Source organism: Silurus aristotelis (assembly GCF_946808225.1).
Source record: "Silurus aristotelis genome assembly, chromosome: 15".
NCBI lineage: Eukaryota > Metazoa > Chordata > Actinopteri > Siluriformes > Siluridae > Silurus > Silurus aristotelis.
The window spans coordinates 19,530,604-19,547,163 of NC_139588.1; the positions used below are offsets into that span (position 1 = coordinate 19,530,604).

Sequence of the window (16,560 nt, forward strand, 5' to 3'; positions counted from 1 at the left end):
ATCTATTGCGCAACAAAATTATACTAACGATTGAATCAAAGTCAAAAATGTCATTTTTAAAAAATCTGTATTAGTTTGCATGCATGTCAGCTTATGACCAAACACAATATTTATGTATGTATTTATCATATTATGATACAGTTTATATACATTTCCCAAAATTCCCCGTCAATTTCCAAGTAAATTCCTGGAAAGTTTTAAACTTGGGATATTTCCAAAATTCCTCATGAAATTCCCATAGAAAGTTGCTGGAAATTTCCCAGACGTTTTCCATCCCTTTGCAACCCTACTTATTGCTTTATATAAATAAAAAGCCTGTAAAATTCGTACCTATGACCAGAGCCAAGGCTCCGATCACCACCACCAGAACAATGAGCACCGGAGCCACGAGCAATTTTCCCGCTGCAGGATGAAAAACACGCATTTTAGTGTCATCAGGCCTGGAAATACGTATGGATAAACAGTGAGGAACCTAAAAAAGGAGGGAGAGTGAGTACATGTTTGATGGAGCTGATGCACCACAAATGCTGGGATGTTACTGTAAGATCACATCTATCAGCTACCACAGAAACCATCGATATTATAAAGAAACCCAGTATAACAGACAGGTGTCTCATATACAGTGAGAATGAATGCAAGCACTAATGCAAGAGACTTAAAAAAATAAATAAATGCAATTCAAGTCTCCTTTCACTGTAGCCACAGCTGTATACCAAAATCAATTTCCGCTGCTCTGTCAGTCGTTGTGGAAGGAAGAAACAGCAATTAATCCACGCAAATTTATTTGAGCTTGTGAAGTTTGCTACGGATGCGGGTTGTGAGCTCTGACTAGTGCCAATGACCCTCCAATCGAAGGATGTGAAAACGAGGACGTTATTGTACACCTGCTTGATCGCCCCAGTGTCACAATCGCTATTAAAACAACAGCCTCCACACAACATGTACTTTATGCTACAGGCGCCTGGAGTGTTGATTCTGTAGGCATTATTTAAGATTCCTTAGACACAGGCACCATCTACATATATGTCATAAAATAAAAAGGTAAATGCACTGTACTGTGTTTTCTTTGAAAACCTTCTGTCATGTTCTTTGTCATGCAAGTACATATATATAGTCCTGTCAATCGATTCAAACATGTAATCGCACATTTTTATCTGCTCTAAATGTACCTTAAATTAATACCCTTCAAGTTTTCAATACTCTAATCAACATGGATCAATAGCGATGTTTTATGCAAATGTATGTTTATTATTAGTGAAACCAAACTCAACATAGAACACAGACAAAAATATTCTTGTAAAATGTTTTAATCATGGTGTTTTAAATTATGTGAATTATCAGGACACCAAACGGGACTTTTGCTATGTTTCCACACGGACGGCTTTAATTGACGGATGTGTGCAACATGGCGAATTTTGGTGCTTGATTTGAAACTTTGCGGATTGGTAAAACAAATGTTTAGTGATTAAATATAATTGGAGTTAATTTATTTTCTTCATATCTGACTAAAGAAAGGACATTGTGAATGCGTGCGGGTTGCGTTGAAGGTTTTTGATTTCGCCTCTTATATTTATTTATTTTAATTTTTTCATAAAAAAGGTCAAACGGAAATGTGCGCGTTAATAAAATAGGTGCCGTTAAAATTCATTCGCTTTGACGTGATAAAGCTCTAATTTAAACAGCCCTACTGTACTTAATTACACTGTTTAGGAGTTATCTGTCTTTTTATTTTTAGAAACTTTTAACTTTTTTCATTTTAATGTGTAAAATCTCACTTTTTAATGGCGCCGCATTTTAGAAAAACATCCTCACTACTTGAAGCGAAGCATTCAATCTTCTCTTCACTTAAACAAGGTCCATGAAGATACGGTTGAACTGGAAGATCTTTAGGACCTGCTACAAGGATCTGACTTCAACCCTATTGAACATGTAAACTTTGACTGCGCTCCAGGCCTCCTCACCTCACCTACACCAGTCCCTAAATTTACTGAACGCCCTTGTGGCTGAATGAGCACAAATCTCTAGAAAATCCAGTGGAGCGTCTTCCCAGAAGAGTGGAGGTTATTGTAACAAGAAATAGAGACTTATGTGTTATGGTCACAACCTTTTGTCCATATAGTGCACATTCTGTCTTACCTCAGCGAGCACTGGAAAGAGACTAAAAGTATAGATATTAACTTCTGCTGCGTTTCTGTAGCATAATGGGTTGCCTGTTTTTTCACCAAAAGATCCAACATTAACAATTAACGGCCCCCACTTAAAGCTCAAACCTTTCAGGCAGCTAAAAGTTAATAAACTGTGACACATTTGAATTTTCTCAAAAACGTCATGTAATTGCAGCATCGGTTTAGTCATTTACAAACAGTTCTGAGGTAAATGTTGATTATTTCTGCTTTTAAACTGTATATCTACAACATGTAAGAGCCAGGTATCATCTAATTACATAATCAGTCTGTCTTATTTATTATCTACTGTCTATTTTTCCCAGCTTGCACACTGTTCTCACATCTAAAACAATTATTGGGAAACTATACACAAATATTAGAATGTGCTGTATCATAATATTTAGCAAACCTCAGAATGGCTTGTGATTCACTTAAAATACCTGTATAGCCACGTGTAGACTGTTGCACATACACAGGAAATTAGTTGTGTTCAATCACAGTGTTTGTTAGGAAACAGCTAAACACACTGACCGCACACGGAGCCGCGGATGAGGCGACGCAGGTGCGGTTTCTCAGGCAGGTAGCGGTACTTGCAGCCGAACACGCTCAGGTTAGAGGTGTGATCTCCGAAGAAGCGCAGCTGCCGATATTTTTCTCCACAGCGGTAGCAGAAATTCGTGTTGCACTGCTTGCAGGTCATGTGATCGCAGCCGTCCACCCTCTGGATATGAACCTGTGGCAGGAAACAGGTTTGATTTGACTTTTTGGCCAGGTCTGAATTTTTTGTAATTCTGGCGTATATTTATTTATATTTTTTTCCACAAGGTCCCCTGGTGGTTTAGAAGCCCTTAGCGACTGCTTATACCTCTTTCAGCTAGTAGGAACTTCAGCGTTGTGTTCATAAAACATCAAATGCTCAACTTGGATCGTTATTTGAGTCGAAGAAAACACACCAAATGCCATCCTACGCTATAAAATTAAAAGACGAGTGTTTTTTGGAATAAAGAAAAGTACATTTTAGTACATTACACTGAAGACAGAAAAGTTTTTTTTTCCTGGTTCACATTGGTTTTTTAGTGTTTATTTTAACCCCATTTTCTGCTTCAATTATTAGCGATGGTAAGATTTAGCAATTCGCATTAAAAGTTAACAATGTGATGCATCGGTTTAATAACGTGTGCATCGGATAGAAGTTGGCATTTGTATCACGATGCATTGTTTTTAACGTATTTGCATCGGTAAAAACAAACGTATTTATATATAATTATTAGTATGCTTTTTAGAAAGGGACCAATAATTTGTGACCAATATTTTATATGTAGATTGATTTCTAAAGTGTGGTCTGTTAACACCACTGCTGCTACGTGAATATGACGTTTCACAACACTACGGAGACCTGAGTAGAGATTTACATGGCAGAGGTAGAGCTGCATCTTCCTGGAGACAGAACAGGAAAATATCATCGTTTTATTTACTTTTTTTTAAAGGCCTGTTTGTAAAAGTGCCATGCGTTAGAATGAAGGCACCTAAAAAAATTTATGATTTACTGTCTATTGAATTGCACAGCACCATATTTTCTCCATTGCATCGTACTGCATTGAATCACTTTGTCTTGAAATCGAAATCGGAACGCATATAACAGCAAATACGCACTAAATGTGAAATGTTACACATTAAATCTTAGTCAGGTTTCCACAAACATTTTGTCCATATAGTTTGTGTATGAAATCAGTAATTTTTTTTATTGTTTCATTCATCTGGCTACCATTTGTGTATTATTATCAATAAGTAGTTTTATAGCTACTTTTTTTTTATCAGTTGTTGCATGAATCAGACCTTATGCACGTTACTGTTTCACGTCTTTTCCTGTCTTTGTTTTGAGAGGATCTTTCCTGAACCTCGGCCACAGAGAATGCCAGCATGAGCAATCCAAGAAAACAAAGAAGTGAGCAGATGAGCCAAGAGCTAAACCATGAACAGAAGCACAACAGCTGCGATTAATGAGAACAGACACTCTCCAGTAAATCCAGTAAAGCTGCCAAAGAGGGGATCGTGTTTGCTTCCTCGGGCCGGCGTTACACACCGAAGCTGTGCAATTCTGGTTTATTTAAGGAGTACTAGAGAGCGCAAAAGAATTGTTGAAAGGAATCTATGTATAGATTTGGAAGACATGGTAGAAAACGAAACACTTGATGAGACTCTTGGGAAAGGGAACTTGACAGGAACTAGACTCCAGTGGGTGACATTCGACATACATGTGTTGAAAACTTATTCAGTATGAGCAGTCAACAGTTCTTAGGTACAAATCTACAGTATCCAGGTGAAATCTTTATTTTGGATCTTCCAAGAATCCACCTGGTTCTATTTACATAAATCTGTGCAGGTTTTAAAAGAACTCAAAACCATGTTCATGCATGGATTTGGAGCATATTTGGTTAGGTGTGACCAGGAATAAGGCAGGTAACTGCCTGTTCATAATGAACACTTCAAAGCTTTAGGCAAAATGCCTTTTCCTTTCGATTTTTTTTAACTTCCCACTAATGTAATAGTGCAGGATTTAGTCCCAAAGAGCCAACAGTGTGTAAATGAAAATTAAAATAAATTAGCATATAGTTATACATTTTTAAACCCATATATTTTTAAACCTTTTGGGGGAGGTGGTATTTAAGGCTCAGGGTTACTGATCAGTATATTATTATTATTATTATTATTATTATTATTATTAAGATTATTATTACCATTATTAAGATTAAAATAATTATTATTAATATTATTAACGTTTGTGAACAACAGTTTTCATTTTTAAAACAATTTTAAATTAAATGCCTACTTGGTTTTAAAAAAAAAAAATAAAAAAAATAAAATATAATATATATATATAAATAAAATAGAATAAATCAAAGTAACAAAATATACTTTTTATTAATTTAATTGAATCATTGATTTAATTTGGCACAAATTCAATAAATGGAAAATTTTAATTAAACAGTTTACATTTAATTAGAGCCTATTTGGGGAATACAGACGTGTGTGTGTGTGTGTGTGTGTGTGTGTGTGTGTGTGTGTGTGTGTGTGTGTGTGTGTGTGTGTGTGTGTGTGTATTTTTCCCATTTAATATTGAATTTTCAAAAAAATAAATAAATGTCCTACATAACTGTTTTTTTTTTTTTAGCATACTTTACCAAATGTCTTCATTCCTTCCATCCTATATTCATGTGCGGAATTGTCAGGATTTGTCAAGAGAATTTCTTAAAGCGGGATATATGTGTTTTCGCACATGCGCACTATAAATCGGGTTTGTTGTACGGTAGCCACAGTGACACTGAGCTTAAAGTTTCTCTTTCAGTTTTGTTTTCTACGTCTTAAATGTGAGGCGGAGACTAAAACATACGGTCTGCCACTTACTATGCTCATGAGGGGAAAACAGATTTGAACTTTGTTGCACACGTAAAAAGGATTGCATTCGGTACACGTGCATTGTACTACGTGTACCGTTACACCCCTAATGAATCCCAATGCAAACCATCTGAAAACCATTACCATAGGGGTTAACACAGTGTAAAGCTTTCTGTGTACGGCTACCTAAAAACGCCATATTGCCATGCATTGTTTGGATAGAGACAAAAAAACGAAAGAGAGAGAGAGAGAGAGAGAGAGAGAGAGAGAGAGAGAGAGAGAGAGAGAGAGAGAGAGAGAGAGAGAGAGAGAGAGAGAGAGAGAGAGAGAGAGAGAGAGAGAGAGAGAAAGGGAGGAGGAGGTGAAGGTGGAGAAAGTGAGAAAGACAAACAAACATCCTCTTTTCACACTGTTATTCAACACACAATCCAGTATATACAGTTATACTTCTCTCAGTAGTTACACTTCTCTCCTTCACCGATCCAAATCCGATCTTTTGAAAGGCAGGATAGTAAAACTAACTCAGGTTTCTTACAAGTTCAGAATGTTCTCTTTATCTATACATTTACAATGCTTGTACCAGTATGTTCCAGGGTTCCAGCTCCAAAACTCTGCTGGTCCAGAACCCAAAAAACCTTAGGCTTGGGGGTGGAGCCACAATGTTACTATAAAAATTATTATTATTTTTTTTTTTTCAAGGGTCAAAAAACTATTTTCATGAAAGCCAAGACAGTTTTGTACATTATGGGGAAGTGAGAAGATTGTAAAATAAATAAATAAAAATATCTGAGAAAAGATCTGTTTTACTGACAACTCAACATAAAAAATATATATATTGTGTAACCCAGTAGTGCAATAGGAGTGTGTATGTTTTTATGTGTGTGTGTGTGTGTGTGTGTGTGTGCGCGCTGTACCTTGCAGTGTGGGCACTTCTGGGCGTTCCTCTGGCCGTGCTCGATAACGCTGGCCCAGGTTCGCAGCAGCTTGTCTCCCTTCCTGTACTCGCGGCACTTCAAACCCTCGTGCCATGGCGCATGGCATCTAAAACACCACACCAGCTCGCACTTACTGCACTGGATCTGTGTGGAGACGTAGTGTGTTAGGACACAAAGGCTAAAATACTTGGTCTTTGTTAAAGATAATTTAGGTAATATAGTCAGAACAGCATGAACACTGTATAGACAAAAGTTTTTTTTTTTTTTTTATAAAGCCTTGGAAAGTGGAATGGTAATCTGGAAAGGAATGACATGTACGCGTGTTACGGTAATTGAGTCGTTTTGAGAGAAAAAAAAAAAGGGACCTAATTTTACTTTTTACATTTTAAATGAGCCACTTTTTACTTGAGTAGATTTTTTGACAGGTAACTTTACTTGTACTTAAGTAAAATTTCATTAAAGTAACAGTATTTTTATTACTCTTTCCACCTCTGCTTTCGTCCTAAAGCAGCTTTACAAAAATATATAGATTACTTAGTATAAATAACATAAATGTCAGCATCATACATTTTCCCATATACGTTTATTCCTAATGAGCAAGCCGGTGTTGCTAGAAAAAACTCCATGAGATGATATGAGAAAAATAGTCTTCAGAGGAACCAGATTTATAAGGGAACCCATCCTCATCTGGATGACATTTTATTTCCATTCATTATAGTTCCATAATGATCTTCAAGGAAAATAAATCGTTTACATGGGTTTAAGTGGAAGATCTTGAATGGCCTTAACCCTTTTGAACACCTTTGGGATGAATTTAAATGCTAACTGTATCCCAGGCCTACATCAGTACTTGACTTTACCAACATACTTTACCAAATCTTATGCAACATCTTCCCAGAAGAGAAGGTTACTATAACAGCAGTCGTGGAATTAATGTGGAAATGGTTGTTCAAAAAAACCCTCAACGAGCAGCTAGCTGTAAGAAACTAAACTAGCTAACATAAGAGGCATGTCACCTTTTACTGATTTCATTCATTCATGAATTTTTTAAACAAAACACAAAAACACATCTTAATGAAAATTCGCTGTGAAAACGTTTCGCTCTACCTTATACTTGGGCTCGTCTTTGCTTTGCGTCGACAGGCTGCGTCTCTTCAGCGACGTGAACAAGGTACACTTTGGACAGGTCTTGGTTCCTGAGTCCATTCTGTTAAGTTCCAGGAAGTACTTATACTTCGCCACATTCTCAGAGGCAAGGTGGGCCAGCACCACGCACTCCGCCAGGTATCCGCTGCACTCTGGGATCGGACACACGATCTCTGTGAGGCCTGAGAAAACCTGAGGATGGAGATACGTATTTAGCATGAGTAACTTTATATAACTAATACAAATACAGTAGATGGAAAACGTCTACACACAATTATGAAATTGCGGATTTTTCAAGACTTGTTACGTCCTTTATGTAAAAAAACAAACAAAAATCTATGAAAACCCAAATTAAAAAAAATTTGAACATAAGTAGAACATCTGGTAAATGACTTCATTCAAACAAGACAAGACACAGAGTCAAAGATCGACGTTTTAGTAAAAAATAAATAAATAAATAAATAAATAAATAAAAAGGAAGGAAAAAAATGTATACTTCTGGGAGTAAAGTGCTTCATGGATATAGTGCATACAGCACCTGAGGGAACCTGTCCTGACTAAATTTAACAGCTGAATGAAGTTTAATATGAAGGCATATGGCTCGATGCACAGTGACCTTTCAGAGTCTGCAGCAAAAGCCTCAGGCATTCCATTTGGATTTCTTACATACCAGAGGAGCCGATTTTGGTTTCATGCCGAGGAATCACACTACCAGCTAATATCTTGGATTTCCACACACACACACACACACACACACACACACACACACACACACACACACACACACACACACACACACACACACACACACACACACACACACACACACACAACACCACGTTCTCATATAGTTGCATAAGAACAAACAGGTTTAATACAAGAAGTTAATTTATTCCCATCCCTGTCAATCTCTTGACAAGACAATTTAACTACAATTCAACAAAGAAAAGAAGTTTACTACCGCTAGCAGTGTCAGTAGAATAGATACAGTAGCATATTGCTAATAGCATAAATAATTAACAAAACATTCTGCCCTACATCTTTAACAACCAGACACCAAAGTTACACCTTTTCACCTCATAAAGCTGGTTAGGAATTCCAAGGTCAACACTTATCTAGATATGTCCAGCATAAACTGGAAGTAAATGCTTCTGAATGTGTTTTCCATGGCCTTTTCCTTTCAGTGTACAACTTAGGTGGCTTCCATATCACCATAGCAACAACAATATATCACCGAGTAACAATAATATACAAAATTCAGTAAATAAATGTATTCCAATGAGGACACAATGGTTGCCTGTCACTCAAAATTAAAATCTGGAAGTGGCGAACAAACCCTTTCCTGCGCTGAGACAAGCTAGCTAGCTTTGGGGTTGGCTGATCCCTCCTCACAATGTCTAGCTTTTCTGGAAAAGTCTGCCTTGAAAATGGCTTTTTAAGTATGTCTGAGGCCAAATCAATTTCTCTTCCTCCACCAGCCATTGTGGGCATAAAAAAGTCTAACTCAGATGTATAATGTGTGCAGAGCGCTACAGATGTGTTTTGCTAGTCCAACTTGGCTGTAACAGTTTCGCTTTGACCAACCAATTAAAGGACGGAAAAATGCTGACGTTATTCTGGGCTAGCTAGCTAAAATCTGATTGGTTAAAGAGACAGACCCATTTCTTATATGGACTAAGGTACATGTGCCAGCACTTCTGAGTGTGAAGGCCCTGGGCAGATTAGATTGACGTGGCAGCATATAGAGGCTGAGATATGATTGGACAAAAAATCTAACATCCACATACATGTACTGGAAGCAGTGCAGCCAAGAGAAACACTGCGAAATGAAGAGAATAAACTGTTGGGAATAAATGAATACAATTTCATAGAACAAATATTAGAATTTAGGTTGTAAATGTAGGTAACCCAGCCATTAGGGGGGCACAAGCCAGTGTACTCTTAGTGCCGGTCCCAAGCCAGGGTAAATGGGGAGGGTTGCGTTAGGAAGGGCATCCAGCGTAAAACATGTGCCAAATCAAATATGCGGATCACAAATGAGAATTTCATACCGGATCGGTCGAGGCCCGGGTTAACAACGACCGCCACAGGTATCGTTAGCCGACAGGGTACCGGTGGAAATTGGGCTACTGTTGGCCGAAGGAGGAGAAGGAGAGGAGGAAGGCGTCTACAGAGACGGCAGGAAAAGGAGCAGTGTAGGAGAGTAGAGGTTCGGGTTGGTACTTTAAATGTTGGTACTATGACGGGTAAAGGGAGAGAGATAGCTGATATGATGGAGAGGAGAAAGGTAGATGTGTTGTGTGTTCAGGAGACCAAGTGGAAAGGGAGTAAGGCCAGGAACATTGGAGGTGGGTTTAAACTGTTTTATCATGGTGTGGATGGGAAGAGAAATGGTGTAGGGGTGATTCTGAAGGAAGCGTACAGTAAGAGTGTAGTGGAGGTGAAGAGAGTTTCTGATAGGGTGATGATCGTGAAGGTGGAAGTTGAAGGGATGATGATAAATGTCATCAGTGCCTATGCTCCACAAGTTGGCTGTGAGATGGAGGAGAAAGAAAGATTCTGGAGTGAATTAAATGAAGTGGTAGATGGTGTACCTAGGAAAGAACGATTGGTGATTGGGGCAGACTTTAATGGGCATGTAGGTGAAGGGAACAGAGGTGATGAGGAGGTGATGGGTAGGTATGGTTTTAAGGAGAGGAATGTGGAAGGGCAGATGGTGGTAGATTTTGCTAAAAGGATGGAAATGGCAGTGGTGAACACGTATTTTAAGAAGAAGGAGGATCATAGGGTGACGTATAAGAGTGGAGGAAGGTGCACACAGGTGGATTATCTTCTGTGTAGGAGATGCAACCTGAAGGAGATTGGAGACTGTAAGGTGTTGGCGGGGGACAGTGTAGCTAGACAGCATCGGATGGTGGTCTGTAGGATGGTTTTGGAGGCAAAGAAGAAGAGGAGGAAAATAAGGTTTGAAAGAAGAATAAGATGGTGGAAACTGAAGGAGGAAGAGTGTAGTGTGAGGTTCAGGGAAGAGGTCAGACAGGGGCTTGGTGGTGGTGAAGAGGTGCCGGATGATTGGGCAACTACTGCAGGAGTGATGAGGGAGGCAGCTAGAAAAGTACTTGGTGTGACATCTGGAAATAGAAAGCAAGACAAGGAGACGTGGTGGTGGAATGAGGAAGTGCAGGAGAGCATTAGGGGAAAGAGGTTGGCAAAACAGAAGTGGGATCGACAGAGTGATGAGAAAAGTAGGCAGGAGTACAAGGAGATGCGGCAGCAGGTTAAAAGGGATGTGGTGAAAGCCAAGGAAAAGGCATATGAGGAACTGTATAAGAGGTTGGACACTAAGAAGGGAGAAAAGGATTTATACCGATTGGCCAAGCAGAGGGACCGAGCTGGGAAGGATGTACTGCAAGTTAGAGCAATAAAGGATGGAGAGGGAAATGTGTTGACTAGTGAGGAGAGTGTGTTGAGAAGATGGAGGGAGTATTTTGAGCAGCTGATAAAAGGGGAAAATCAGAGAGAGAGAAGGTTGGAGGATGTGGAGTTGGTGAAGCAGGATGTAGATAGGATTAGTAAGGAGGAAGTGAGAGCAGCGATTAAGAGGATGAAGAATGGAAAGTCGGTTGGACCAGATGACATACCGGTAGAAGCGTGGAGATGTTTGGGAGAGATGGCAGTGGAGTTTTTAACCAGATTGTTTAACAGGATTCTGGAAGGGGAGAGGATGCCTGAGGAATGGAGAAGGAGTGTGCTGGTACCGATCTTTAAGCATAAGGGAGATGTGCAGACCTGCAGTAACTACAGGGGAATTAAGTTGATCAGTCACACCATAAAGTTATGGGAAAGAGTAGTGGAAGCCAGGCTGAGAGAAGAGGTGACCATCTGTGAGCAACAGTATGGTTTCATGCCGAGGAAGAGCACCACAGATGCCTTATTTGCTTTGAGGATGTTGATGGAGAAGTGTAGAGAAGGACAGAAGGAGCTGCATTGTGTATTTGTGGATTTAGAGAAAGCGTACGACAGGGTGCCGAGAGAGGAGTTGTGGTATTGTATGAGGAAGTCAGGTGTGTCAGAAGTATGTGAGGGTGGTGCAGGACATGTATAAGGACAGTGTGACGGCAGTAAAGTGTGCAGTAGGTACGACAGACTGGTTCAGGGTGAAGGTTGGACTGCATCAAGGATCGGCCCTGAGCCCTTTCCTGTTTGAGGTGGTGATGGACAGGTTGACGGACGAGGTCAGACAGGAGTCTCCCTGGACTATGATGTTTGCAGATGATATTGTGATTTGTGGTGAGAGTAGAGAGCAGGTTGAGAAGAGCCTGGAGAGGTGGAGATATGCGCTGGAGAGAAGGGGAATGAAAGTCAGTAGGAGTAAGACAGAGTACATGTGTGTGAATGAGAGGGAGGGCAGTGGAGTGATGCGGTTGCAGGGAGAAGAGGTGGAGAAGGTGGAGGAGTTCAGGTACCTGGGGTCAACAGTGCAAAGTAATGGAGAGTGTGTTAGGGAAGTAAAGAAAAGAGTGCAGGCAGGGTGGAGTGGGTGGAGAAGAGTGACAGGAGTGATTTGTGATAGAAGAGTATCTGCAAGAATGAAAGGGAAAGTTTATAGGACTGTGGTGAGACCTGCGATGTTGTATGGATTAGAGACAGTGGCATTGAGTAAAAGACAGGAGGTGGAGCTGGAGGTAGCAGAGCTGAAGATGTTGAGGTTTTCGTTGGGAGTGACGAGGATGGACAAGATTAGAAATGAGTTTATTAGAGGGACAGCACATGTAGGATGTTTTGGTGACAAGGTGAGGGAGGCGAGATTGAGATGGTTTGGACATGTGCAGAGAAGGGACATGAATTATATTGGTAGAAAAATGCTGAAGATGGAGCCACCAGGTAGGAGGAAAAGAGGAAGGCCAAGGAGGAGGTTCATGGATGTGGTGAGGGAAGACATGCAGGTAGTTGGTGTAAAAGAGGCAGATATAGAGGACAGGGTGGTATGGAGACGGATGATCCGCTGTGGCGACCCCTAATGGGAGCAGCCGAAAGAAGAAGAAGAAGAGGTTGTAAATGTAGGTCAGTGCTTCTGATAGTGTTTATGCCAGCAGAGAAGGCTTTGCTGGCCCTGACGGCCTGCCACTGGTATACAGTAATTTGTTAATAATTAAAAAAATTACAGTACATAATTTAGCATAACAGCAATTTACATTACCGTATTGTATAAACTATACAGTATGTATGTATGTGGCAGTTTACAAGTGGAGGGCGGTACAAACGTTTCGCTCCCAAACGTATTGTCGTATCGCTATCGCCATCGTAAGTCGAACCGTCGTAAGTTTTTAACCCTCAGTTCAATAATCATATTCATTCACATAAAAATAATATCCAACCTAGCTCAATTTAAAAAAATATATACCACAAAACAGTTTAACTTTGGTGAAACAAAAACGTCTGGTAAAGTCCATGCAAACACAACAGGACAATTTGCATTAGTGTGTTCCTGTGAAGGATGTGTAAGATGAGAGATCTGGCCAATCAGATTCAAGAATCCATCATTGCTGTGGTGTTAAGATGTTTATACAGTGATAAAAATATAAAAAAAAAAAAAACGGTTGGTCATCATGCCGTAGAATTGTCATAATAAGTCAGCCATCACTGGCGCAGAGATAAGTTCATAAAACCTGAGGTAATTTTTTATTTACAAATTATGTCATCAACACCAAATTTTGCAAAAATAATCTTTAGACCAATGTGGAAAGAATTCCTGAAAATAATTTTGTATATTCGAAACGGGTTGCCAGTAATTGGTCAACAAATCTGACAGTGAAGCAGCCAAACATAAAAATGTTGCTGTATCTCAGTAATGATTTAGCGCATAGACACAAAACTTGGTAGACCTTAATGCTACTGCATCGTCAAATTTTGTCCAATCATTACCAGGTTAGGCTTACTATCATCTGCTCCTCGTTTGGCCTTCTCAAAGAATTCCACCGCTATCTGTAGCCAAAACATACACATTGTGAGTGAAAATATTAAATCACTCTTTTTAATTAATCGCTTTTTAAATATCTCTCAGAGTTCTGACTTTGCCTTTGTGTGATTGCTTAGAAAACTGCTGTAGCACATCTTTAAGTGTACAACTCACAAATTCTGGGTGCTTGGCCCCCTAAAAAAAGGTTTTCTGCAACTTTAACACATACTATTTATTTATTTTTTGCTCAGGTATGTGTTCGAGTGTGTGCGTCATTTCAGAACGAATGCCATTGGCTTGTTTTCCGTGAGCAATTTTCTTTACTTGTTGTTCCTCAATCACCTACTGCGAACCAGAGAAGGTTCCAGGGTGTGAATGCTGCGAAACATTCTTCAAGACAATGAGCAGACACTTAAAAGACTATCTATAGTCTGCTGTAAACAGGTAAATCAAATAGAGTGACGTCTTACAAAAAGAATATTCCCCGTGACTAGTATTCAACCTGCTTACTTCCATTTACTGCTACTTATATTTCATTCAATATTTGAATTAATTGTTAATTAATACTATATTTATATACTTATACTTCTTTCGGCTGCTTCCATTAGGGGTCGCCACAGCGGATTATCCGTCTCCACACCCCCCTGTCCTCTACATCTGCCTCTTTCAAACCAACTACCTGCATGTCTTTCCTCACCACATCCATAAACCTCCTCCTTGGCCTTCCTCTTTTCCTCCTTCCTGGTGGCTCTATACTCAGCATTCTCCTACCGATATACCCCATGTCCAAACCATCTTAATTTTCCTCACCTTGTCTCCGAAACGTCCTACATGCACGGTCCCTCTAATAAACTTGTTTCTAATCCTGTCCATCACCACTCCCAACGAAAACCTCAACATCTTCAGCTCTGCTACCTCCAGCTCCACCTCCTGTGTTTTGATACTAATACTTATGTATTATACTTATAATACTTATGTTCTAAACCTGCTAAACCTCGATCAATCACATCTCCAGTGTCAGTCCAGTTGTTATAACCAAGCAAGAGCTTGTTGAGCTGTTTTGATGTGTTAAGACAAGTCCTATGAGGGGTTAGACGACTGTTTGGTGACCCTGAAATGTCGGTTTAAGAACCATTGCCTATATGCATCTATGTCGGACGGTGAGTATTTTTATATCGCAGAGTCACACTTGTTCATGCCAATCTGACAGCATGACCGAGAGCTGAAATCCACGAGACGTTCGCAGTAAAACAAAAGTCTGCATGTTTCAGACTGGGATTTTAGCATGTTTACTGAATTTTTACTGATTCTCGTGTCGGTCGCTAACAAGTGGAACGTAAGAACTATTGACATGGTGCATAAGACTTGATTCCTGCGCTGACAGAAATGAAATATGTGAACAATAAGACAAATTTCAGCAAATAAACGTCACACATGGCTTATAGAGACATTCAGGTTTTAACAAAGCATCAGTTCATTGTCCATACTATTCGTTTACATGATTTTTGAGAAAATAGACATAATAAACCATAAACCAATTATAAATCTAATGAAGATGAAAATAATAAAAATGTGTGGGATATAATGTAGCAGTAGCAAAAGGCCAGTGCCATTCTTAGCTCAAGCCAAGTCTGATTTGATACACACTTCATGGATCAAATATTGTGAACACCCGACCATAAAAATCATACAAGCATTCTGAAAATTCATACTCATTCTCAAAATTCAGTCCACATACTGTATGTTGTAATAATAACCTTCACTCTTCTGGTAAGATGTGACCACCTGACTATAAGATTTGTGCTTTTTGAAAATCCCATTCCACATTTGCTGTTATAGTAACCCACCACTCCTCTGGGAAGACACGCCGAAGGGGGCGTGGCAGGTGGATTCCTGACAGATAAACATGTACTGTATGTATTTTTATAGCATGCCTTCATCAAACAAATCGCAGCAACGCTGTTGTGTGAAAAAAATAGCTTTTTCTTAATAGCATTTGCAACGATCGGCTTTCCTATTAAAAAATTGGAAATGTGAAAAAATGCTGAAAAAAAATTAACATAACGCTTTTAAATAAAAAACAGACTGGAATCGCAACCACGTCATCTCTTTAACGCAGACAGTGCAGGTTTTTTTTTTTTTTTTTTTTTGGGGGGGGGGGGGGGGGTTACATGCACTGTAAAGAAATTAGAACTATAAAGGTTCAAGCGTGTGCTTTAGATCCTTCTTCCAAAGATGTGATAAAACTTAACATGAAACTCCAACATCCACTGGCACAGCTTTCTGACGTGTCATCAGTACAAGGGCAGATGGCTTAGTTTCTCTGTCCCTGCTGAAGCATGATGACGCGTGCGGACCAAGGACGAGGAGTTCAGTTACAAAGACGGAGGTGAAGAAGTTGCTGTGTGGACAATGTGGAAAAAAACTAGACGTGATACAAACTCTATATGGAAAAAAAAAAAAAAAGTTCACGATGTAAATATTTGCCAGGAACTGCTGCTCCTGCTGCTTCGAAGGGCAAAGCAACATAATCTGAGCAAAGCACTATTCGTACTCTTGTGCATCAGTGGTGGAGGAAGTACAAAAAAAGATATAAAGATATAAAGTAGGTAAAATATGACCAGTAAAAGTCTCCATTTAAACTTTCACTTGAGTAAAAGTACTAAAGTATCCAAAGTACTATAATGTCATCATTTAAACTCATTTTAACGCTACTCTTAATTTGGCGATCTATTAATAAGATGATATTAATAAATTCAACACTGATTGATATCAAATAAATGATCATGAGCCCAGAACTTTCTATTTAACGAAGAACAGACAAATGAGGTGTTGTGGCGAGTTCGAGTCGGGAGTTTCTTCCATCGTTTATTCCTCTATAAATGTTCTGCTTGGTGTTAAACTGACGCTCGACTGTATGTCCGTGCTAAGTAGATCCCACCGAGCGGCGATGGTGGTT

The 16,560-nt window shown here is 39.4% G+C and overlaps 1 protein-coding gene across 2 annotated transcripts in view; it reads right to left on the minus strand.

Moving 5' to 3' along the window:
* rnf217 (ring finger protein 217) overlaps positions 1 to 16,560 on the minus strand; it is a 37,879-nt gene that overhangs the window by 6,363 nt on the left and 14,956 nt on the right. For both annotated transcript variants that reach the window (XM_083562522.1, XM_083562521.1), the window contains exons 2-5: positions 7,604 to 7,834; positions 6,476 to 6,640; positions 2,697 to 2,898; positions 331 to 402 (exon numbers count right to left, since the gene is read on the minus strand). In XM_083562522.1, the coding sequence (XP_083418648.1) occupies positions 331 to 402; positions 2,697 to 2,898; positions 6,476 to 6,640; positions 7,604 to 7,834 (670 nt within the window). The remainder of the gene's footprint in view (positions 1 to 330; positions 403 to 2,696; positions 2,899 to 6,475; positions 6,641 to 7,603; positions 7,835 to 16,560) is intronic.